The sequence below is a fragment of the Microcaecilia unicolor genome, chromosome 7 (assembly GCF_901765095.1).
Source record: "Microcaecilia unicolor chromosome 7, aMicUni1.1, whole genome shotgun sequence".
Classification (NCBI taxonomy): Eukaryota; Metazoa; Chordata; class Amphibia; order Gymnophiona; family Siphonopidae; genus Microcaecilia; species Microcaecilia unicolor.
Window position 1 is genome coordinate 108293605 of NC_044037.1, and position 24144 is coordinate 108317748.

Below are 24144 nucleotides of genomic sequence, written 5' to 3' on the forward strand. Positions count from 1 at the left end.
AGGACAAGTGGGATGTTCAAAAGCTATCCTTACGAGGGTGGGAAGCCGAATCTGCCATATGCAGAACCGACGCCCCAAATGTAGCTGCTGCCTGAGCGGCACCCGCCATTCTACCATACTTACTGAAGGTATGCAGTGAAGCGTACGTTGCTGACCTACAGATCGCCAGAGAAGACAACGAAGCCTCCGCCCAAGACATAGCCACACGTCAAGGAGAGAGAGAGAGCCTTCAACCTGAGAAGCGCCTCCCAGGATACAGGCCGAGACCACAACCACCTTCACCCACTGGGCAAAGAAATCCTTGGGCAACATAAGACCCCCCTGCTGTTTACCAAACAGCCCAATAGGACCAAACAAATGGCGAAAAACATCGGGAACCTTGAAATGCAAGAACACCCTGCTAAGACCAGAAGCTTCCAAAAAACAGACAGCTGACTATGGAAAAAGAAAGACCAAACACTAAGGCAAGAAGCATGGTACTGCCCCAAGTGAGACCCCTGCCTCCGAAAAACGAATAAAGGGACCTGCCAAGAGAGAAAAACTGAAATTGCGAGAAGCAACAGGTTTACAGAAACACCTCAAAGAACACCGTGGACAAAGAGAGAACTAGACAAGTGCTTTAGCCAACTAAGCCATTGTGCCATAGAACGAGGGCCACCTAAACAGGCTCAAACGGGGAGTGCTGAAGTACCCGAAGGACCAGAAAAGAACTCAGTCTAGAAGGAGCAGCTAACGAAGACTCCTGCAAGCAAGCCAGGACCCCCACTGGGCCTACAGCACTAGCCCCATGAATTTCCCTCCTGCCAAAAAGCCAGAAAGTGGCCCAGAGAGGACACAAGGCTGACCCAAAACCTCACAGCACGCCAGACTTAGAAACACACTCTGGCAGACACCGATGATGAAGAGCACTTCCCGGACCGAAGCAGGGAAGCCACCACTGAAAGCGAATAACCTTTCTTCCTCAGCCGAGCGCTCTCCAGGGCCAGGCCACAGGACCAAAGGAAAGGGGGGGAGGGAACCTCCATGGCCACTAGGCCCCGAAAGAAAAACCTCAACACTGAGGGAATCACAATGGCTCCCCAACCAGGAGCCTCACAAGATCTGCATACCATGGAAGCCATGGCCAGGCTGGAGACCAGGATCACCCTGCCCCAAAGGTCTGTCACTCTCCCCTACAGCCGGCCTAAAATCGGCATGGGGAAGGCATACGGAGGTCTCTCGCTCAGAGACAACCGTTGCAGGGCAAATAGATCCCTACAGTCCGATGCCCGGCAGTGGCTGAAGAACCGAGGAACAAGACATAGGACTAGGCACCAGCTGAAAACGGCTCGACCAACTGCTCCCTCTGCTGGAAACCAGAGCGTACCGACTGAGCAAGTCTGTCTCCATATTGAGGGACGCCGCAAACCAGCTGAAGGCACAACCGAAGTCTCACTGCCCCGTCCATTAACAAGCTGGACTCCTCTGCCAGCAGACTGCTAGGAGCCCCCCGCCCTGCGAGGCGGAAAAAAGGCAACTGCCGCAGGCAATACCGAAAGGCCCAAACAGCGGCATTTCCAACAGTGGGGCAAAGGCCTCCAGAGCTCAGCTCACTGCACACAGCTCCAGAAGATAGAGGGCCAATGCCCTCCTTGGAGACCAAGAGCCCTGCACCAAGGAACCCCAGCCCAAGAAGCTGGTATCCATAGACACAACATCTCAAAGCAGGCTTGAGGAGGACCTTCCCAGGGTCAATGACTGGGGAAGCAGCAACCCCCTTATGCACCGAAAGCAAAAGAGTCAGATGCCACCGCCCTCTGAAACCCGAGACCAGCAGCTGAGCAGGGCCCCCTAAAGCGAGAAACTTGGAAGTTAACTTAAAGCGCTGTCCCTCTGAAGAAACAAACTCAAGCTCATCGGGAATAACAGTTGGCGCACTGACGCCAGCCTGCTCCTGTTGAAATTAAACACCCAAACCAGACAAAAAACTGGGGGTGAACCAACGCTGAAGGGGTCTACTCAGGCTAGGCAAGAAGAGACCCAGTCATCCAGGTACAGAAGAATGCAAAAACCTGTCTCCCCCCGCAGAAAGACCGCCACTATGAGCATGACCTCAAAAAGGGTCCTCAGGTCTGACAGAAGCAACTGGCAGGGTCCAGAACAGGAATTAACTGCCAAGACAGCCCTTAGCGGGAAAGAGAAGTATGCCTCCCTGAGGTCGAGAGCGGAGAGAAACTCAAACGGAGGCAGAGACCTCAGGGCCGCCATCCGAAAGTGGAGGAATGGCCTAGTGGTTAGGGTGGTGGACTTTGGTCCTGGGGAACTGAGAAACTGAGTTCGATTCCCGGCACAGGCAGCTCCTTGTGACTCTGGGCAAGTCACTTAACCCTCCATTGTCTGCCGCATTGAGCCTGCCATGAGTGGGAAAGCGCGGGGTACAAAAATAAAAAAAATACAGTCAGAAGCTGCAATGATTGCTGACAGATACCTGTGGATCCCTTGAGATCCAGAATGGGTTGCACTGTTCCCCGTCTTCCTGGGAACCCCAAAAAGGATGGAGTACCGACCCACACAGCGCTCGGCAGGAAGGACAGGAACAATGGCCCAAAAGGATAGCAGCACCTCCACTGCTCTTCTGCTCTGAGCAGACAGAGGCACCCTCTGACAAGGAGACTGCAAGAAGAGAGGGGCTACCAGAGGGGAGAATGCCAGCCAGAAGCCAGGACCCCGAAAATCCAGCACCTAAGCTGAGGAGAAGGTAGTCCACACATCCTGAAATGCCTGAAAGTGGCTCCGTGTCGGCCCAGACCAGCCAGGCCACCCAAGGATGGCAGGGAGACAGCAGCCACTCACCCAGAGTACCCTACTGGTTCCTGATTCCCCGTCCCCCAGAAGGGAGAATGCCAGGCTTGAAACCGAGCCCTCTGACCAAAATTTTGAGGGACCAGGCCTACCAGTGCTGACAGGACTCTGGGCACTTGCCGAGCCCACAGGGCGGTCCAAGAACGTCCCCTGGCAAACGCTGGAGTCCGACTCACCGAGCTCCTGAACCAAATCGCTGAGGGTGTACCCAAAGAGAAAGGTGCCCCAAAGTGTAAACCTGACCACGCAGGCCTTGGAGGTGGCAACCACCGCCTACGGCTGAAGGCAGAACTGACAGCTTGTGGTGAACTGTCCAAACTCTGGGTTTTCTTAAAGAAACGGTTTCAATACTGGTACTCAACAACTTAACCAGAAACCTTATTACAAAATAAAAAAAAACAAACAAAAAAATTAAATTAAATCAAATTAAATGTGCTCAGTTTTTTTGGTGTGCTATTTGAGAAGCATTTGCACTCCAATCTCGCATCATCGCACATCCTACCACCAGCCAAGTATTAATGTTAAAAAAAATATATCAAAAAATTTTCTTCATTAAAGATAAAAACAGCTGTTAGATATTTGAAATTACTTAGCTTGGGTGCTGGTGCGAACAAAATTATCAATGTTCATAGAATATCTTCACAAAACCGCGCCCCAGTCATCTTAGACTTCCTGGACGCTGATCTACAACAGAGGCTCCAATAGCATATTTTCTTCTCAATCCATGTGATGTGAATTTCTAAATACCCTGTTCCCAACATAGGCCATGTTTCGCCATTAAACTGGCGTCATCAGGGGAACTTAATTATACAGCAAAAACAGGTCAGGAATCCGTCCAACCCGAAGAAAAACCAGCTGTTCTTCGGGTTGGACGGATTCCTGACCTGTTTTTGCTGTATAATTAAGTTCCCCTGATGACGCCAGTTTAATGGCGAAACATGGCCTATGTTGGGAACAGGGTATTTAGAAATTCACATCACATGGATTGAGAAGAAAATATGCTATTGGAGCCTCTGTTGTAGATCAGCGTCCAGGAAGTCTAAGATGACTGGGGCGCAGTTTTGTGAAGATATTCTATGAACATTGATAATTTTGTTCGCACCAGCACCCAAGCTAAGTAATTTCAAATACCTAACAGCTGTTTTTATCTTAATGAAAAGATTTTTTGATATATTTTTTTAACATTAATACTTGGCTGGTGGTAGGACGTGCGATGATGCGAGATTGGAGTGCAAATGCTTCTCAAAACTCAGACACTATAGCACACCAAAAAACTGAGCACATTTAATTTGATTTAATTTTTTTGTTTTTTTGATTTTGTAATAAGGTTTCTGGTTAAGTTGTTGAGCTTGTGGTGAATGCCAAAGACATACCCTAGGACGAAGCCCGAAAATGTCATACACAGCGTCCACCAGACAGGCAAAACGTGCCTCCAATCAGGCAGCCTGGGGACTGCCCCGGGAAACAGACTGCTGCTGCCACTGCAAACAGGCCCATGCCGCAGCCCTTGACAAGACAGCCTGCAGCAGGAAAGACAAGGGCTACCAATAGAAGCCTGCAGCTCCTAATGCAAACACCTCCAAGATGGGCTACAAGGTCTGATTCAGCTCAGTTCCCATCTAGCAGATTCTGCAAGGCAATGCCGCCAGCAACCAGGAAGGGAAAATTCAAGGTGATTGAAGACACTGAGTCCAATGTAGGGAACGGAGCTTCTCCTTCTCCCTGCACTAGAGAAAAGAAGTGGGCCATGGTTCTCCCAACCTGCAGGCCTGAGTCAAGTGCATTGTACATTGTGGTAAACAGGCCCCGAATGATTATTACATGGGGAACACCTTGGACAAGCCCCCTGAGGCCCTACGCAAGGCTAGCCTCCCGACTGTCCTCCAGAGAACCCCAAGGGTTTCGCTATGGGAAGCGCTGCTAGCGCCACCGGACAACAGGGAGCCGAACTCCCCCCCCCCCAACTGAAACAGATCCGAGCACCGAGGGTCATCCCCTCCCCCAGAGGGAGCTCACCTCCACGAAGGGCTCTGACAGAGGAGACCCCATAGCGCAGCCCAACTGCAGCAAAACAAAACGAAGGACTCCCACATGTTATCAGCTACTACTACTACTATTAAACATTTCTATAGCAGTGAACTCCTGGGAGCCGGCGGGGAAACCCCCGTCCCCTGTCCCCCAGGAGATGCTAGGGCGTTGGAGAAGGAACTACTTGCCCCAACCCAAATCTGGCAGAGCAAGAGAAAAGCCCAGAAGGGTAGGATCTGACCCAGGGTGGGGCCGCCCCCCCGCCCCGAAGAGATCCCCACTGCTACAGCAGAGAACAAACGGCTGCCATTCCCGCCTCCTCTGAGGGTGAAGCGCTGAGATGCTGCACTGGGGACCAGAGCTGGAAGAAGAAACACATTGCTGCAACTGAGGGCGCTCTGTGCGCGTGAGCCCCGACCTCAACCCATCCACTCAGGAACCGGAATGCACACCGTGCAGCAGCCCGAGGAGGAACCCGCCTACTGCAAGACGGGCAGCTCCTCGCACCTCCAGCAGGGGCTCGCCATGAACGAAGATTGTCGTGGCGCACCGCGCTACAAACTCGCTTGTCTTTCGTGCACTTTTTTTTTTTAAACCGGAGCGCAGCACAACCATAAAGCCTTTTTTTTTTTTTTTTTTTTTTGAGCACAGACACAAATTGCTCCCAAGGACGTCCTGAGGCCCAAAGCACAGCACAGAACACACTACCCTGGGTCCATGCTCCCAGGGGACACAGTCACCCCCATCAAGGCAGGGCACAGCACCACCAGCCTGCCAAACTCACTGTGCTGCCTGCACTGTTCCTTATCTTCTGAAATAGACTGGTTGCTGAGCAGGCTCCCATAAGAACGCAGAACATTCCAGGGGGGAAAGCCCAACAGGGACCCAGCACCACCAGGTATGTCTGCCCACTATGCTCAACCGGGAACCAGTTGACCAACTGGACCAGGAGCAAAGCCTCAGAACCAGAGACAGAGGAAGTCTGTCCATCCACCTGCTGGAAATAGAAGATGCGGAGGAGCTGAGCTGCTAGCATGGAGCTATGTAGTGGTGCTCAGTTCTGTATTCTCTATCTCCACCTGCTGGTCGATGGACATAACTACCCACTTGTCCTGGAATAGTGGGAATGAACGTAATGGAAAGGATAGAAAATCAGTTTGATTTCACATTTTCTGTTCTGGAATTTATTCCCAATCACCCCATTTCCATAAAAATACCTCAAAATGTAAATACACAAAGAAGTCTCTCAGCAGTAAGTACATTATAAGTCAAACTAGTACAAAAGGCCCGTTTCTGTATGAAATTAAACGGGCGCTAGCAAGGTTATCCCCGACCCTCCCACGCCCCCCTCCCTCCCCTCCGAGTCCCATGGCCCCCATTTCCTCCCCTCTCCCCTGCAACTCACCACTTTGTCCATAAGTATCCAGGTCTTCTGTACGGGCCTGATTGGGGGTGCTTTTTTTTTTTTTTTTTTTTTTTACAGGTGGTGCATTCCCCCCTCCTCTGAGTTCCAGGCCCCCCCTCTCTCTCCTGCAAGTTCCAGGCCCCCCCCCTCGCCTCTGAATTCCAGGCCCCCTCTCTCTCTCTCCCTCCGATTTCAAGACCCCCCTCCGAGTTCCTGACCCATGGACCCCCCTGCCGCGACCCTCTCTGGACCCCCCCTTTCCCGCCGCCAACCCTCCCCCCGCCGCCATCGCCATACCTGTGCTGGTGAGAGACCCCAACCCCTGCCAGCGAAGTCCTCTTCTCGGTTTGCGCGGCGTTGACGAATGATCTGATCAAGTTTGAATCTGTTTCTGTGCGGGCATCTGACGTCCTGCACGTACAACGTACAGCACATGAGATGCATGCACAGAAACTTGATCAGATCATTCAGCAAGCAACACCATGCAGCAGAGAAGAGGACTTCGGCTGGTGGGGGTTGGGGTCCCCCGCCAGCACAGGTACACGATGGCAGCGGGGGAGGTGTCAAGAGGGTCGCGGCAGGGCGGAGGCAGAGCTGAGAGCGAAGAGAAGGGAAGGCAGCTGACTCGTCGTGTGGATGTCATACTGGGAAGGTGACGTCAGCCTGGCTTCGGAGCCTAGCAGACCAACTCAACCACGAACATAGGCAGCAAGACAGAACGTTGGAGGTGAGAATTATATAGGATGAGATCATGCAAGTCTCAAAAAGGAGGAACTCTTAACATTAGAAAACATTTCTTCATGAAATGTGTGGTGGATGTATAGAATAGCTCCCAGTATTTCAAGTAATCAAATCTCTGCCGAATGGCAAGGCTCCGGGTTTAGATGGGTACACGAACAAATTTTTTAAGACCTTTGGGGGGGGTACTGGCACCGTACTTAACAATGGTTATCAACTCAGTGCAGGAAGGTGACAGGTTGCCCCAATCGATGATGGAAGCTTGGGTGGCGGTAATCCCAAAGCCAGGCAAGGACAAGACAGAATGTGCTTCCTATCGACCCATTGCGATACTTAATGCCGATATAAAGATACTGGCAAAGGTGCTCGCCAACCATCTGGGGGAGGTGCTTCCCACTCTAATACATCCGGACCAAGTTGTTTTTGTAGCTAAGAGGCAGGCGATGGATAATATACGTAGAAGGTAAAATTATGTATCATACCTGATAATTTTCTTTCCATTAATCATAGCTGATCAATCCATAGACTGGTGGGTTGTGTCCATCTACCAGCAGGTGGAGATAGAGAGCAAACGTTTTGCCTCCCTATATGTGGTCATGTGCTGCCGGAAACTCCTCAGTATGTCGATATCAAAGCTCCATCCGCAGGACTCAGCACTTAGAGAATTACACCCACGAAGGGACACTCTGCCCAGCTCACCACCGCCGAAACGGGGGAGGGGAATTAACCCAGCTCATCCCCACACAAGTGGGGGAGGGGAATCCGTCCAGCTCATCCCCGCGGAGCGGGGGAGGGACACCACCCCGCCGATGCGGGGGGATCTGGCTTATCCTGCAACCGCGGGAGGAGCTGACTGACCCTAACACCGCCGAAGCGGGAGGGGTACAAAGCTGCCCTACAGCCGCACGAAGCGGGAGGGAGTGCCGGCAGAATTTTAAGTCTCATCCAGCCCGTAAAACGGAGGGGAGAGGAATGCAGCAGCTCACTGTAACACAAACTCGTCTCAACTCTTGAAGAATCCAATTGACAAAAACTTGAACACGAAGTCCTCCTGAAGTAACTGAAGACTAAACTTGAACCTGAAATGCAACCAGAATATAAACAGTACAGATATCTGGGAGGGGCTATGGATTGATCAGCTATGATTAATGGAAAGAAAATTATCAGGTATGATACATAATTTTACCTTCCATATCATCATGCTGATCAATCCATAGACTGGTGGGATGTACCGAAGCAGTACTCACCCAGGGCGGGACATTGAAATCCCTGACCTCAACACTGAAGCTCCAAACCGGGCCTCGCCCGTGTAGCCACAGTCAAGCGGTAATGCTTGGAGAATGTATGGGCCGATGCCCAAGTTGCCGCCTTGCATATCTCTTCCAAGGAGATGGACCCGGCTTCTGCCATCGAGGCCGCCTGAGCTCTAGTGGAGTGAGCCTTCAGCTGGATAGGCGGCACCTTCCCCGCGGCCACATAAGCCGCTTGCAATGGCTTCCTTGACCCCATCTTGCCACTGTAGGCTTAGCAGCCTGCAGACCCTTACGAGGACCTGCAAACAGGACAAACAGATGATCCGATTTCCGGAAATCATTGGTCACTTCCAAGTATCTGATGATGACCGTCTCACATCCAGATATTTAAGAGCAGAGTATTCCTTGGGTAGTCCTCCCTACGAAAGGAAGGGAGACAGAGCTGCTGATTCACATGGAAGCGAGAAAACAATCTTGGGCAGGAAGGAAGGCACTGTGCGAATAGTCACTCCTGCCTCAGTGAACTGCAGAAAAGGCTCTCGACATGAGAGTGCCTGGAGCTCGGAAACTCTTCTGGCTTGAAGTGATAGCCACAAAAAGACTGCTTTCAACGTCAGGTCTTTCAGAGATGCCCTCGTCAAGGGTTCAAAAGGCGGCTTCTGTAATGCTCCTTAGCACCAGGTTGAGATTCCACGCAGGCACCACTGAGTGCAGAGGAGGGCGCATGTGATTAACTCCCTTCAGAAAACGCACCACATCTGGCTGCGAAGCCAGGGAAGCACCTTCAGGCGGCCCCTGAAGCAAGCCAGGGCCGCTACCTGGACTTTAAGGGAACTGAGCGACAGGCCTTTCTCAGCCCTTCTTGCAGGAATGCCAACACTGAGAAATTGGAGCAGTGAATGGAGAAAATGAGCCTGCTTCACACCACGCTGCAAAGGTTACGCCAAACCCTGGCTGTACAGCAGTAGAAGTAGAGCGCTTCCTCGCTCTCAGCATAGTGGCGATGACCCTTGTCTGAGAAGCCCTTCTTCCTCAGACGCTGCCGCTCAATAGCCAGGGCCGTAAGACCAAAGGGGGAGGATCCTCCATCACCACGGGACCCTGATGCAACAGGCCCTGCTCCACTGGCAGTCGCAGAGGGTGGTTCCACTGAGAGCCTGATCGTCCGCATACCAGGGACGTCTGGGCCAGTCTGGACCCACCAGGATTATCCGGCCCAGATGCTTTGCCACCCGGTCTAGCACCCTGCCCAACATGGGCCAGGGCGGGAACACATAGAGAAGCTCCTGTGCTGGCCACTGTTGGAGAAGAGCATCTACTCCCAGGATCGAGGGTCCCGTCCTCTGCTGAAAAAGCGCGGCACTTGGCAATGGCCGATGACGCCATCAGGTCTAGGCTCGGCTGGCCCCAGCGCTTCGTGATGTCCAAGAACGCATGAGCGATAACTGCCACTCTCTGGGATCCAAGGTTATGGCGACTGAGAAAGTCCGCCTTGACATTCATGACTCCGGCAATGTGGGCCGCTGACAGCTGCTCCAGGCTCGCTTCCGCCCACTGGCATAAATTCATGGCCTCCTTGGCAGAGGGGCGCTCCTGGTACCTCCTTGGCGGTTGACATAGGCCACAGCCGTGGCATTGTCCGACAGGACCCTTACTGGCTTCAACGCCAGAATCGGGAGGAACTGCAATAGCGCCAACCGAATGGCTCTGAGTTCCAGGAGGTTGATAGACCACATTGCCTCTGCAGGAGACCAGAGCCCCTGCGCTGTCCTTCCCAACAGTGGGCTCCCCAGCCCGTCAAAGAGGGCGTCCGTCGTGACGACAATCCACTCCGGGGTTACAAGAGGCATCCCTGCAGACAACTTGTCTGTCTTCAGCCACCAGCCTCAGCGCCTTGCGCACTGCTGGATCCAAGGGAATCGCACGCATAATCCTCCGACCCCGGAGTCCAGCGCTGCAGCAGAGAGTGTTGAAGTGGTCTCATATGAGCCCTGGCCCAGGGCACTACATCCATCGTGGCAGTCATAGAGCCCAACAGCTGCACATAGTCCCAAACCGAAGGGAGAGGCTATAGGAACTGGTCCACCTGAGCCTGAAGTTTGACAATCCGATTGTCCGGCAGGAACACTCTGCCCACTTGGGTGTCGAATCGAACTCCCAGATACTCCAGGGACTGAGTTGGGCGCAGCTGGCTTTTCTCCCAGTTGATGATCCACCCCAGGAGCTCAAAAGAGCAACCACCCGGTTCACAGCTTTGCCGCACTCTGCATAAGAGGGGGCTCGGATCAACCAGTCGTCCAGATAAGGATGGACTTGTACTCCTTCCTTCCTCAGGAAGGCCCGCGATGACCACCATTACTTTGGAGAAGGTCCGCGGAGCAGTAGCCAACCCGAACGGGAGGGCTCTGAACTGGAAGTGTCGGCCCAGTACTGCAAAACGCAGAAAGCGTTGATGAGGAGGCCAGATGGGAATATGCAAGTACGCTTCCTTGATGTCCAAGGATGCCAGGAACTCTCCTGCCTTCACTGCCGCTATAACAGAGCGGAGGGTCTCCATGCGAAAGTGCCGAACTTTCAAGGCCCGATTGACCCCTTTGAGGTCGAGGATAGGCCGTACAGAACCTCCTTTCTTTGGTACCACCAAAGTAAATGGAGTAACGTCCCTTGCCAAGCTGATTTTCTGGCACCGGAACGACCGCACCCAGGCGGATCAGATTGTCCAAGGTCTGCTGCACTGCCACAGCTTTGACCGGAGACTTGCAGGGAGAGAGTACAAACCCGTCTTTTAAGGGTCAGCAGAACTCTAGCTTGTAGCCGTCTCTGATGACTTCTAGCACCCAAGCGTCTGAAGTTACTCTGGTCCACTCGCCCAGAAACGAGGACAGGCGTCCTCCAATCTGCACTGGGCCATGGACCAAGACCCCGTCATTGGGTACGAGACCCTGGGGAGGTCCGGAGGGCGTACCTCCGGGACGGCGGTCTCTGCGAAAGGAATGCTGCTTGAGGGAGAAGTTCCTCTTGAAGGAAGAGGGGGCAGAGGAGCCCGACTTGCCCGGGCGGTACCGACGGACTTCTTGAAACCGTCCTCTGGAGTTACCGGGGCGAGCACTGGGCCGAGCCCTGGCCTCTGGTAACCTCTTGCCCTTAGACGTGCCGAGATCGGTCACGATTTTGTCCAGCTCGACCCCAAAGAGCAGCTTGCCTTTAAAAGGCAACTTAGCCAGGCGGGACTTAGAGGCATGGTCCGCAGACCAATGTTTCAGCCAAAGCCAGCGCCGCGCAGAGACTGTCTGAGCCATGCCTTTAGCCGAGGCTCTCAAGACATCATACAGTAAGTCTGCCAAATAAGCCAAGCCCGATTCCAGGGCCGGCCAGTCAGCCCTCAAGGAAGGATCCGAGGGGGAAGCCCGTTGCACAATCGTCAGGCACGCCCTGGCCACGTAGGAGCCACAGACTGAGGCCTGCAAACTTAAGGCAGCCGCCTCGAAGGACGACCTTAAGGCCGCCTCCAATCTTCCGTCTTGGGCGTCCTTTAGGGCCATGCCACCTTCCACCGGCAACGCCGTTTTCTTAGTCACCGCAGTGATTAAAGAATCCACGGTAGGCCAAAGAAAGGCCTCACGTTCACCTTCAGGCAAAGGATAGAGGCGGGACATAGCCCTAGCCACTTTGAGGCTCGCTTCCGGGACATCCCATTGAGCCAAAATTAAGGTGTGCATGGCATCATGCACGTGGAAGGTTCTAGGCGGGCGCTTCGTCCCCAGCATAATGGCGGAGCCAACAGGGCTGAGGGAGAGACGTCCTCCGGAGAGGAAATCTTTAAAATGCTCATGGCCTGCATTAACAGGTTGGGCAAATCCTCTGAGCGAAAGATCCGTGCTGCAGAGGGGTCATCCGCTCCATCCGAGCGGGAATCCGTCTCCTCCAAGGAATCCCCAAAGGACCGTTGGGAGAACTCAGATACGCTGCCCTCATCTACATCAGAGGAAAAAGCGTCCTCTAAGGCCTGGGAATCCACCCGAGGGCATTTACTTCCGGGGGCCTCAACCCCTTTATCGGATAAAGGAGAAGGGGCAGCGTTCTGCATAAGGAAGGCCTGATGCAGCAGCAAAATAAACTCGGGGGAGAAACCCCCCAGACTGTGCACTTCAGCAGTCTGGGCCACAGCCCCAGACGCACCCTCAACCGGCGCTCGCAAGAGCGGGGGAGAAACATGCTGCGCATCCAAGATGGCGTCCGGCGCGACACTCCGCGAAGGAGCCGCGTGGGAAGAACGGCGCTTAACCTTAGCCGCTTTTTGCCGTCGCCCCAAATCAAGGGGTCCATGGCATCGAACGTCTCCCAGCTCAAGGGCGGCCCAAGAAGAAGCCGTCCGAGCAGAGTGGCCGGCCAAAATGGCGGAGGCGAGGAGCGGGGGATGGGTGTTTATGGCGGGAAAAACCGCCGCACCGGAGGAAGACCCGGGACACTGACCGGCCTCCGAACTGACACCCAACAAGGGCGAATCAGACTTTAATACCCCCGCATCCCCGCTAGTAGCGCACACGCGGTCCGGGGAGCGATTCTTCGCACCCTCGCCCTCCGACGCCATAGGCCACGTGGAGATCAATCGGGGAACCCCCTGCCCGCTATAAAAAAGGTAAAAATTACCTGCTTCACGCTCCGAGCTCTAACGACCTGGTGTCCCAGTGAGTAGCTGCAATAAACGTTTAAATAAACGTCGAAATAAACGCCTTTAAGGACATCCAAAATTTTTTTTTTTTTTTTTTTTTTTTAAACGGAGCCAGCGGGAGGGGGGGAGAAAAGGAGGGACCTGGCGCCACCAGGTTTGCACTTGCTCAAGAAGAGCCCTCAACCCCAGGCACTCAACAAAACCTAAAAATTAGGCTTGGAGGCCTAGCCAGAGCTGCTGCTGTGTGTGACCACCACCTGCTGAGATAGAGAACATACTAAGGAGTTTCCGGCAGCACATGACCACATATAGGGAGGCAAAAGTTTGCTCTCTATCTCCACCTGCTGGTAGATGGACACAACCCACCAGTCTATGGATTGATCAGCATGATGATATGGAATGTTGAATTTAATACATCGTGCAAAAGTAAAGGCCATTCCGATAGTGCTACTGGGATTAGATGCAGAGAAGGCATTCGATAGGGTCCACTGGGGGTACCTAGACAAAGTGTTGCAGCGAGTAGGGATTGGGAATTTCTATAGGTACTGGATCCGGGCTCTTTATTCGGCTCCACAAGCCTGTGTGAGAATTAATGGGGGAAACTCGGGGGCCTTTAGGCTGGGAAGAGGAACTAGACAGGGGTGTCCTCTGTCTCCCTTGTTGTTTGCTCTGGCAATGGAGCCATTGGCGGCGGCAATACGCGAGAACGAGGATCTCTCTGGAGTAGGGGTAGGGGCGCAGGAACATAAGATTGCATTATTTGCTGATGACGTTCTCCTGTACATGACAAAGCCAGTGGTATCACTTCCCAATTTGATGAGGGAAATAGAGGGGTATTCTAGGATTTCAGGTTACAAGCTCAATGCTAGTAAATCGATTGGTATGACTGTCGGCCTTCAACCGAGGGTGTCAGATGCTTTGAAGACATCCTTTGCTTTTAAGTGGGCAGAAAGGGAAATAAGGTATCTAGGGGTGCAAATCCCCAAAACATTTGCCTGACCTGTTTGAAGTTAACTACCCGGGACTTAAAGAAATATTAAGAGACTTGGACCGCTGGATGTCTACGGGACTGTCCTGGTTGGGGCGTATCGCCACAATAAAAATGAACGTGTTGCCACGTTTACTGTACTTATTTCAAGTAATTCCTATGCGTATGTCCAGGGCTTTTTTGTCCGGTCTCCAAGATAGTCTAAATAGGTTCATTTGCAACCAGAAAAGACCGAGGCTCCCCAGAGCACTTCTCTATAAGAGTAGAAAGAAGGGAGGCCTGGGAGTACCTAACCTCTTTTGGTATTATTGTGCCACGCAGGCACGCGCGGCGGTGGAGTGGTTTAGAGCAGATTAGCATAAACTCTGGGTCCATCTGGAGCAATCCCTGGTTGGTTCCCGCAGGTTAGGGCATTTAATGTGGATGCCGGCAAGGCATAGAGGTCAGGTAGACAAATTCCCACCTACAGTACAGGCTACATTTTATTACTGGGACCATATGTTTGGCGATCATCAGCCCTGTACCTCTGGCCTAGCGCCGATAGCGGACAACCCTGGGCTCCCCCCGGGGGTGGGGGACACGATTTTTCATAGATGGGCTAAAAATGGACTAGATATGTGGGGACAGCTGCATCTAGGAAGCAAAGTGACACCCTTTGAGAACCTGGTGGAAGACTATAGACTCAAGTCGGAAGACCATTATGCATATTTACAGGCCCTACACTACTTGCGGGGACCCACTTACGTGAGATGTACGGGGAGGGAAGCACACCCCCTGGAGGTTATATGTGTGGACTTTAAGACCACAAACGTGGATTGATATCTTCTCTTTATACCCACTTGTCAGATTGCCACAAACCCTCCCTTACACATAGGAGGAGGTGGGAACAGGAGTTGAATTTCACTTTGCCAGATGAGGCCTGGGCGCAGCTGGAAGGTAGCTTAATGAAATCTGTAAGATCGGTGGCTTTACAGGAGAACACATTAAAGGTTTTCTACAGGTGGTATCTCACGCCAGTAAGGCTGCACCACATGTACCCGTCAGTGATGAAATCATGTTGGAGGCAGTGTGGGGAAGTGGGAAATATGGGTCATATATGGTGGCACTGCCGTAAGGCACAAGCGTACTGGAGGGGGGTTCAGGCTAGGCTCCAAAAATGGATAGGAAGGCCTGTGCAGTGGCATCCTCTGGTCTTTGTGCTAGGAAAGCGGCCTGCGGGATTAAGGTTGAGTCAATGGCTGCTGGTGAGGGGAGCTCTGCAGGCAGCACGGACTAACCTGGCAATGCATTGGAAGGCCCCGAAGGTTCCCTCGCTGTCAGATTGGATCACGAAAGTCAGATATATATGTGAGATGGAGAGACGGACGGCTGTGAAAAGAAGAATGGTGCCCAAATGGGAGAAAGTGTGGCTGCCTTTTCTGAATGCAAGTTCGGGATAGTTGATGTTTGGTCTGAAATGGGGGAGAGGGGCGGGAAGGATGGGTAATAAAAAATTGTATAAAAACATGAAGTATATACTGTGGTTATGGTGGGACCAATGACACTTAAAGTACCTCTTGAAACTATTCACACTGGTGTTTGGCCCATTTGGAATATGATGTTATGAGCTGTGTTAACAATGTTCTGTATTATGTTCTTAATGCTCAATAAAGACTTCTATAAATTAAAAAAAAAAAAAGAATAGCTCCCAGTAGAGAAGAAACACAAATTCAACATACGAGATAAACAGAGAAAATAGGCAAAGTCATGAAAGACAGAATAAAATGAATAAGGACACATGAACACGCTGCATCTAAATCTCACACATCTATTACTAAAATGTGAGGATGGAACAGGGATGAATGAACCTGTTAATAATGGATCTATCCTTGGGTGCCAGACTCACATGCTCGCCTATATTCTAGATGGTGCCAACACTGCCATCATACTGGTGTAGCAGGGAGAAGCAGCAGAAAACACATACAATACTATAACCTACAGCTGAAGTAAAGCAGATGAAGAGCATGGATTAAACTGAGTTGTGTATGTTGAGCTGCCACATTTCCTTGGCATTAGTGTCTGCTCTAACTAGGAATGTGCTGCAAGAGCATGGCATGGGTAGTTCCTTCACTGATGCCAGTGCCAACACCGAGAAGTCATGATGAATAGCATCTGTCCAAGGTACAACAAAATGAAACATTAGCTATGCCTTTGTGTGCCATTACAGCTATGCCTCCCTATTCCCTTCCTTGCTGTATGGAGTTTTTTGTTTTTTTAAGCACATAACCCTCAAGTTCACATTTCAGCTTTTAGATTTAGGCATGATGAACAGATTAGGACCTTGCTGTCCTAAAAAAAAAAAAAATTGTATCGGTAACTAAGCAGTAGAGCTTTTGAAAACTGCAAACGTTGTTTCATTCTTTGTGGCGGTATCAAAAAGGCTACCGAAATGATCTTAACTACCAAACTTCTTTGCTGTAACAGATTTCTGAAATCTTGCAAGCAGATACGAGACTTACCTTGATCTTCTTTGCCCCATCACATCAGAGGATCTGACGGCAAAAAGAAAAATAAAACATTAGTGTTACATTCTAGAAGACCCTGCTATCGTAAAGATGCATGAAAAAAATGTATTGCTATGAATCCAAAGTTTATGAAGGGCAGTGGGGAACCTAATGGAAGGAAATAAAACTGAACACTTGAGAATACAGTTGACTACAGAGCAATGTAAAGTGCTATTAAAAAACAACACACCACCCTCTGAAAATCTTAAGGTCAACAATTTCCCAACAAATAAAAGGAATGTTTCCCATAGCAGGACAAAGTGGCTTAAAAAGACTAGTCCATGGCACTGGTCTCCTTAAGGAGCTCAGAAGCTAAAAGGATGACATTTTCAACCCCTTCTCTGACCTGTAACAATACAACCAAGAGGACAATGGAAATTGCATGAGCCAACAATAGGTATACAGCAATACTATAAACATTTTCACTGCTATCTATTGCCTTCAAAGGGGAAACATTCTCCCAATTCTGTTTGATAACATTTGCCATTTCTTGACCTGGCAGTTCTCTCTTGCCCAAGTCCAGCAGGGGATCTGCCATACTGGAAAAGACCAAAGGTCCATCGAGCCCAGCATCCTGTTTCCAACAATGGCCAATCCAGGTCACAAATACCCGGCAAGATCCCAAAAATGTACAAAACATTTTATACTGCTTATCCCAAAAATAGTGGATTTTCCCCAAGTCCAAATTAGTGCTTCATGTCCCATAAAGTAGCAGGATAGGGTTGCAGAAATCCAGGACGAGTTCAGAATTTCCCTCATGGAAGTGGGTAACTTGGCAGATCTCCAGCTCTAACCATCAAGCCTCTCCATTTGAGGCATATGCTCGCAGGGTCCTCCTGCTCACTTTGTATTACTGCCACCACGCCCACAGATAGGATCTGAGTTTCCCTCCTACTTCTGGAGAAGTGAAATGTTAGGGGGCAAGAGTGAAAAGAAGTGAATTGGGGGAAATCCCAGTAGGGGGGCCCACAAATGTGTCTGCCTAGGGCCCAATATAGTGTTAATCCAACCCTGGGTCTAAATGCTTCTGTGTTAATTTTTTGCAGGTACAGCACGATAATGAGAACATTAGCGCATGACCTGGAAATAAAAAGAAGCCCTAACAATGCACATTCAATCTTCAATCTGGGTTTAGTGCACTGGGAAAGTCCCACATTAAACCCAGATTTTACTGCAGTTTGGTAAAAGGGTCCCTTGGTTTTCTACCCTCAACACTTAGGGCAGGAAAGTTCTGCATTAAAGTAACTCCAGGCAGTATGCTGGAGCACCTCCCTGTGGGAAGTCCTTTTGCATAAAAATAGTGAGAACACAATGCAGTGAGACAAAAGAAATTAGCTGCTCACCCAGTTTGTAAGATATAGGCTCCTGACCAAGATGATTCACATCACAGGTACAAAGCTTCCCGTCACCTGGTATGAAGTTGGCATATATCACCTTTCTGAAGGTCCAATCTGGATCAAAGGAGAGGTCGAGCTCCTGAACCCCTGACATCACCTTTCCATCCTCCTTCAGACTCATACTAATGATGTGAGGGTGAAATCTGCGGGCATAGCATATTACTACATTCTCTTTTCCATTTTCAACTGGGTAGCGAGTGTATACATCTACTTGGGGTGCCTCTGGAGGAAAAAAAAAAAAAGTCAAGTAAACACATGTAAGCTGTACTTGAGTCATAAAGACAATAAAACCCCACACACACTACATAAAAGCACCCACCACCCCTCCTTGATACGCCACTGTTGGTCTGATAAGTGAATGTATTTCTTGGAATTGCAGTTTTCTCCAGGACTAAATATGGCTACCTGTCAAGACTTTTGAGGCTTGATAACTAGAGGCCCCAATATCTTGGAGTAGAACCTTGGCACACCAATCACCCAAAGTCTCAATTATTTTTATGAAGTCTCTTTTTTTTTTTTTTTATTTGTACCCCACGCTTTCCCACTCATGGCAGGCTCAATGCGGCTTAGGTACTTTATTTGTACCTGGGGCAATGGAGGGTTAAGTGACTTGCCCAGAGTCACAAGGAGCCACCTATGCCTGCAGTGGGAATTGAACCCAGTTCCCCAGGACCAAAGTCCACCACTCTAACCACTAGGCCACTCCTAGTGAATAAATCACAGATAATTTACTCACAGATAGATGTTCAGAGGTGCTGCTCCAGGACACAGAGCCTCCTTAATCTGAGAGCTGTTGGGGGTGGAGATCTGAAGAGAGGTAGATATATTGCAGGGGGAGAAGGATAGTTGAACAGGTAGAAATGGTCCAAAGCTGGGTGACTGGAATGTGCAATCTCTCATTAGAGAGGAGATATTTTCAAGGTAAAAACAAAACAAAACAGGTTCGTTACAGGGAGTTTCAGCAGGACAGAGCTGTCTGGAATAAGATGGTACATGCTCCATATCTCTGGCTAGTGACCGGAAAGCCTCATGGCTGCAGGGACAAAGAGGTGGTGAGGCTTCACGTGGGTTCAGGGAGGAGCAGACAGAGACTAATGGGGACAAAGCCTGCCTTTGGGTAGCAAGAGGTGGTCCTAGAGGACAGCTCTCGATTGGAGGGAAAGGTCATACCTGGCCGACCTCCCAGGACAGAGAGAGAGAGAGAGAGAGAGAAGGTCTGGGCAGCCTCATAACCAGTGGTAACAGTTCTTACACAGCCAAGCAAGTGTGGTTTGTGGTTGCACTGCCTGTGAACTACTTTACCCACAGTGCATTGCTCATGTATCTTTGCAGTGAGAAACTGCAGCAATGATAGTGCTTACAACTGAGAATAACAGTAGATTACACACATTTTAGGATCACGTTGTAAACTAGTGCGAGGCTGTTGGAGGACAGAACACTACCAGCCCTCTGCATCATATGGACAGAAAAAGGCTTCAATGCATGAGCCATAAAGGATCCAGGGGTGGGTTTGGGTTCACCTGCTTCCAATATGTGTGCCTACAGATCTTAGAAGCAGAGCTGCAGAACGAATACTGCTTCTTGGGAAAGTGTCCTTTATGGGGGGTGTTTGGTACCTGCAGTGCACAAAGGGTATTCATAGGAACTCCTGCATCCCATTTATAAATTACTAGCCGTTGAGCCCGTTAAAACGGGCTAGTATGGGGTTTTTCCAAGGCCCCCTCCCCTCGCCGCTGCAGGGCCCCCCCCCCCCCCCCCCGAGTCACCGCCGCCGCCACCCCTCCCCCCCGGCCCGGGCCCTCTCTTTGCTATTGAACTTATGTTACGTCGCTGAAACGCAGCATGCAGATCAGCAGAGCTCCCGTCGGCCTTCCTTCTCTGCCTGTGTCCCGCCCTCGTGACACGTAACGTCGGCGAGGGCGGGACACAGGCAGGGAAGGAAGGCCAACGGGAGCTCAGCTGATCTGCCTGCTGCGTGTTGGCGATGTAAGTTCGATACCGAAGAGAGTGCTCGGACCGGTTGGAGGGGGAGCGGCGTCGGTGGTTCCCTCCCTCCCCTTCGCGCAGTTTCCCTCTGTCCCGCCCCCGTCATCACATATTGACGTGGGCGCAGGACAGAGAGGGAAGTCTCTACTGCGCATTTGCGGGTGAGTACGATCACTCGCCATTTATATGTTTGATTGCTTGAAGGTAACCAATGTGCCAGAAAAATGGACAGCATTCAACATAAGAGCAACACATTCTAATTATGTCATCCAGCTGATTTCAAATCAATATGAACCAATATTTTCTGTATTTTCAGGAATCCAAACGGTACCTCATATAGCTCCTATGCTTGATTTTCAGTCCTTTCATTTCACACACTCTCTCTCACTTTTATTTCTTGTTTAATAACTACAGAACCCTGTAAAGGTTATGCTGCTTTTACAATGGACCACCATAATCTGTCTAAAAGGATTAGTTCCCAAACTGTGGGTCACACTCCCATAATGTATCATGTCAGTGGATTGGGGGGGGGGGGGAGGCGTCAGAGAAACAGGGCTGCATCCCCACTGTGATCTCTGCAGTGCCAGTTTGTATGGCACCTATTAAATGAATATTCACCAGCTCTGCCCCTTCCTGCTGTGTGAGTTTCCTGTCAGCCTGCAAACAGAGAAGTTGGACTGCAAAAAACTCACACAAGATTCCTGTGCGGACTGATACTACTGTTGCTTTCATGCTTTGGATAAGGGGAGGCAGGAAGAAGTAGATGGAAGGGAGATTAGTGGGGGTCTGCTATTTTGTTCAAATGGAGTCCAAAAAACTGCTGTACCCTGCAAAACTACACAAATGTTGGTGGCATCAATACCGTTCATCCTTCTCACTAGCCTATACTATATTTTTTTAGTTCACTTTCCAAAGGACAAAGGCTTGAAGGTGCCCTGTGTGGGTCTCACACTCCTCCCCAGAACAAATTTCTGTTCTATGTCCTACTGTTATAAAATAAGATAACTACTGAGGAAGGATATGAATATTCTGAGCAGGAGGTATTTAACTTTTTCATATTCACAGATATACATGGGATTGTGGAGTTACTTTGGACATTTCTGAATAAAATGTGAAAGATGACTATTGCTATGGGGGATGAGTGAGAATTACATCAGGAGGTTGTCCAGATCACTTGTTAGAACCAGCCCTATGCTGATAAGTCAATTTATGCAGAAGGCTTGCTATTAAGTCACATGATTGCGAGGAAATACAGTAACCAGGCATTAAGCCAGATCTGGGTCACAAGAAAGGCAATGCAACATGAACAAGGAAATCCAGCAAAGAAAAACAAATCTCATTTAGATCTCAGAATTCTTGCTTTTTATCATGCTACTTCCCCAAATCCCCCAAGGGTCTCTGGAAAAATAAAGTAGATTTACACATACCCCAAAGTTTGGATAATTTTAAGGGGTACAGGATTCTCTTCTCCAAAACTCTATAACTCCACAATGCCCCTCAGATACATTCAAGAGCATATTTGTTAAGCTAAGGGCTGCATAACCATGACTGTCAGCTCTTTGAGAAGGGGGTTCAGTTCAATTACAGTGTTACTGATTCCGTGCCAGTAAAATGTAAAGCCCTACCCATTTCTGCATGTTCCACACCCATAAGGACTTCCTTACAGGGCACCTGGTGAAAAGTGGCCAAGACGGAGCTTTTTTTTTTTTTTTTTTTTTTTAAATCTCCCCTGTTATGCGACACAACTGAAATTAGTCTTACTATTGGTCTGAAAGTTTCAAATGCTTAAGACCTACATTGCCTACCAAGACTTTGAGGGTCATTTTACACAATGATTTCTGCAATATTTTGATCTCATCAATTTATCTGGGTAATTCCTTTGTTGTGAAGGACTTTCTACAGTTTTAAAAAGTAAATTTGCTTTCATTCTATGACTTATTGCTCTGTATTTTACCTGTTATACTGCACCTTCAGAACCTTGATGTTAGTATCCTAATGCCCTGCCCCCACCTCCAAGGAAACCTGCATGGTATTTCCACAGGTTTAACAAATTACTTCAAGAGCCATAATTTGGCCATTATACTGCACAATCAAGCAACAGAATATAAAAGTCAGCAATTGCTGATCATCTGAATGATGCATTCACATCAGTACTAAGGATTTAAATTGGAAGCACACAAGCACACTACCACAGAATGTTCACTTATTTATAAGAATTTTTTTTTTTTAAGAAAAGGAAGAGGAGAATGAAGTAAAAAAAAAAAAAAAAAAAAAACAACAGCCTTGGTACACAGGACAGAATTAAGGCCAATAGTGTGCCTGAACTCTTAAGAAGTAGCCTAATAGGAACAGCAGGCTGAGAACCATTGCCCCATGTAAGCCGCATTGAGCCTGCCATGAGTGGGAAAAGTGCGGAGTACAAATGTAACAAAAAAAAAAAAAAAAAACCCAGGTTTAACACTGCAGCTCCTTGTGATCTTGTACAAGTGACACCCTTCATTGCCTCGGGTACAAACCTAGATTGTCAGCCCTCCAGGGACAGGAAAATATCTACTGTACATTGCTTCAATAACGTCTTGAGCTTGGATATAAAATTAATATACCTCCTTCTGCCTCCTCTTCTCCAAATTTCTTCACTTAAGTCTTTCATTACAAAGGAATAATTATCTACATATATTACACAGATGGATACTAGGCCACCACAGCATCTACACTCATTCATCCAGCTCTGATGCAGCAACAGCTGTTTTGGCATGGCACCATGCTCGGTGAGTTTGAGCCATGCAGTAGCCAAACTCCCATACCAGTCTCACAAGAATTTAGATCATGAAACCAGCACAGGAGTTCAAGCACTACATGACGCCATATCAAAAGGGAACAGCTGGAAGCAGAGGTATACCTAGCTAGAGTTTACAGCTGCTGCAAGCTTGGAGGAGGGGGTGACTAAACACAAAGAACTGTTAGCAAGCAGGTTACTGACTGGCTGGTGGAACAGCAGTTTGAGAGAAAAAGGAGACTGGTAGCTCCTAGATCCAGAGAGAAGTATGTGGGATTTTAGAACGGATGCACAACCCAGAACAGAGATATCCAGGCTCAGCCATCTACAATTTTGTAGCCATTTTAGAAAAAGGGTCTGCTGATATAGATCCCTTTCTAAAATAGATGTCAGAGACCCAAGATGGTGTCAAACTAAATGCCACTGACAACTCTCCTCTATTTTCTAGAAAAAAGTGTTTCTTTCTTACCCTACCTTAATGCAGAGCTTCCCGAACTGTGGATGGGGACCCCAAATGGGGTCACAAAACCTATTTTGGGGTCATGACCTAGGCAGGCTCTCTATAGGTACATCATTCTGCACCTCCAGGGGTCTACATTTTATTTGGCTGCAATTATGGGGTCACAGACACAAAAAAGATAGGAAAGCACTGCCTTAATGAGTAAGAAATGTAAGGGCAAGGAACAGAGTGTGAGCTAGTGTCAGCTATCAGGCCAATGGACACTCATTCAACTGAATACAGAGTATGGGTTGGCTCTAGGAAGCTTGCTTGGGGGCATCGCTTGCGGAAGGAAGCTCTGCAGTGTTCCTTAAGATGGATGTCACTTAAGCACAGAGTACTGCCCCAGTGAAGCTACAAGAAGCCTTCTTTTAGCTCACCCTTTGAGAGCTGTGTATGTCACCCACTTCCAAGAAGACTCTCCTCTAAGTGCTCCAACTAGTGAGGTGAAGAGAAATATCAAAGTGGCTCGGGTGGATAAATTATGTTCAATGGCAAGACGATTTGAAGGCTGAAATTAGTGAGCTTAAAAACAGGATGTGGTGGAGTTTAAAAAAAAAAAAAAAACCACATTCAACATCACAATATGAAAGAGGTACAAGAAAAACTTTCTGCGAAACATCTGATGTGCCGGGCTTAGTGTGGGTGGAGTGTTTGGCTCCCTTCAGGATGAGAAAACAGAGAGTAGGGTTAAATGGTCAGTATTCTCAATGGAGAAGGGTAGATAGTGGGGTTCTGCAGGGGTCTATGCTGGGACCGCTGCTTTTTAACATTTATAATGATCTAGAGATGGGACTAACTAGTGAGGTAAATTTGCTGACAACACAAAGTTATTCACAGTTGTTAAATCACAAGAGGACCTTACGAGACTGGGCATCCAAATGGCAGATGACGTTTAATGTGAGCAAGTACAAAGTGATTAATGTGGGAAAGAAGAACCCAAACTACAGCTACGTAATGCAAGGTTCCACAAATCACTGACCAGGAAAAGGATCTAAGATATGTTGAAACCCTCTGC

The 24144-nt window shown here is 49.4% G+C and overlaps 1 protein-coding gene and 1 long non-coding RNA gene across 2 annotated transcripts in view; one reads left to right on the forward strand and one right to left on the reverse strand.

Moving 5' to 3' along the window:
• Positions 1 to 24144, reverse strand: part of LOC115473867 (beta-2-microglobulin-like) — a 44453-nt gene that overhangs the window by 11499 nt on the left and 8810 nt on the right. The window contains exons 2-3 of the mRNA XM_030209019.1: positions 17812 to 18087; positions 16424 to 16456 (exon numbers count right to left, since the gene is read on the reverse strand). Of these exons, the coding sequence (XP_030064879.1) occupies positions 16443 to 16456; positions 17812 to 18087 (290 nt within the window). The 3' untranslated portion in view covers positions 16424 to 16442. The remainder of the gene's footprint in view (positions 1 to 16423; positions 16457 to 17811; positions 18088 to 24144) is intronic.
• LOC115473868 lies at positions 7032 to 16242 on the forward strand. Its single transcript, XR_003942769.1, has 3 exons — positions 7032 to 7109; positions 11029 to 11035; positions 15620 to 16242. It is a non-coding gene; the product is annotated as an uncharacterized LOC115473868 (long non-coding RNA).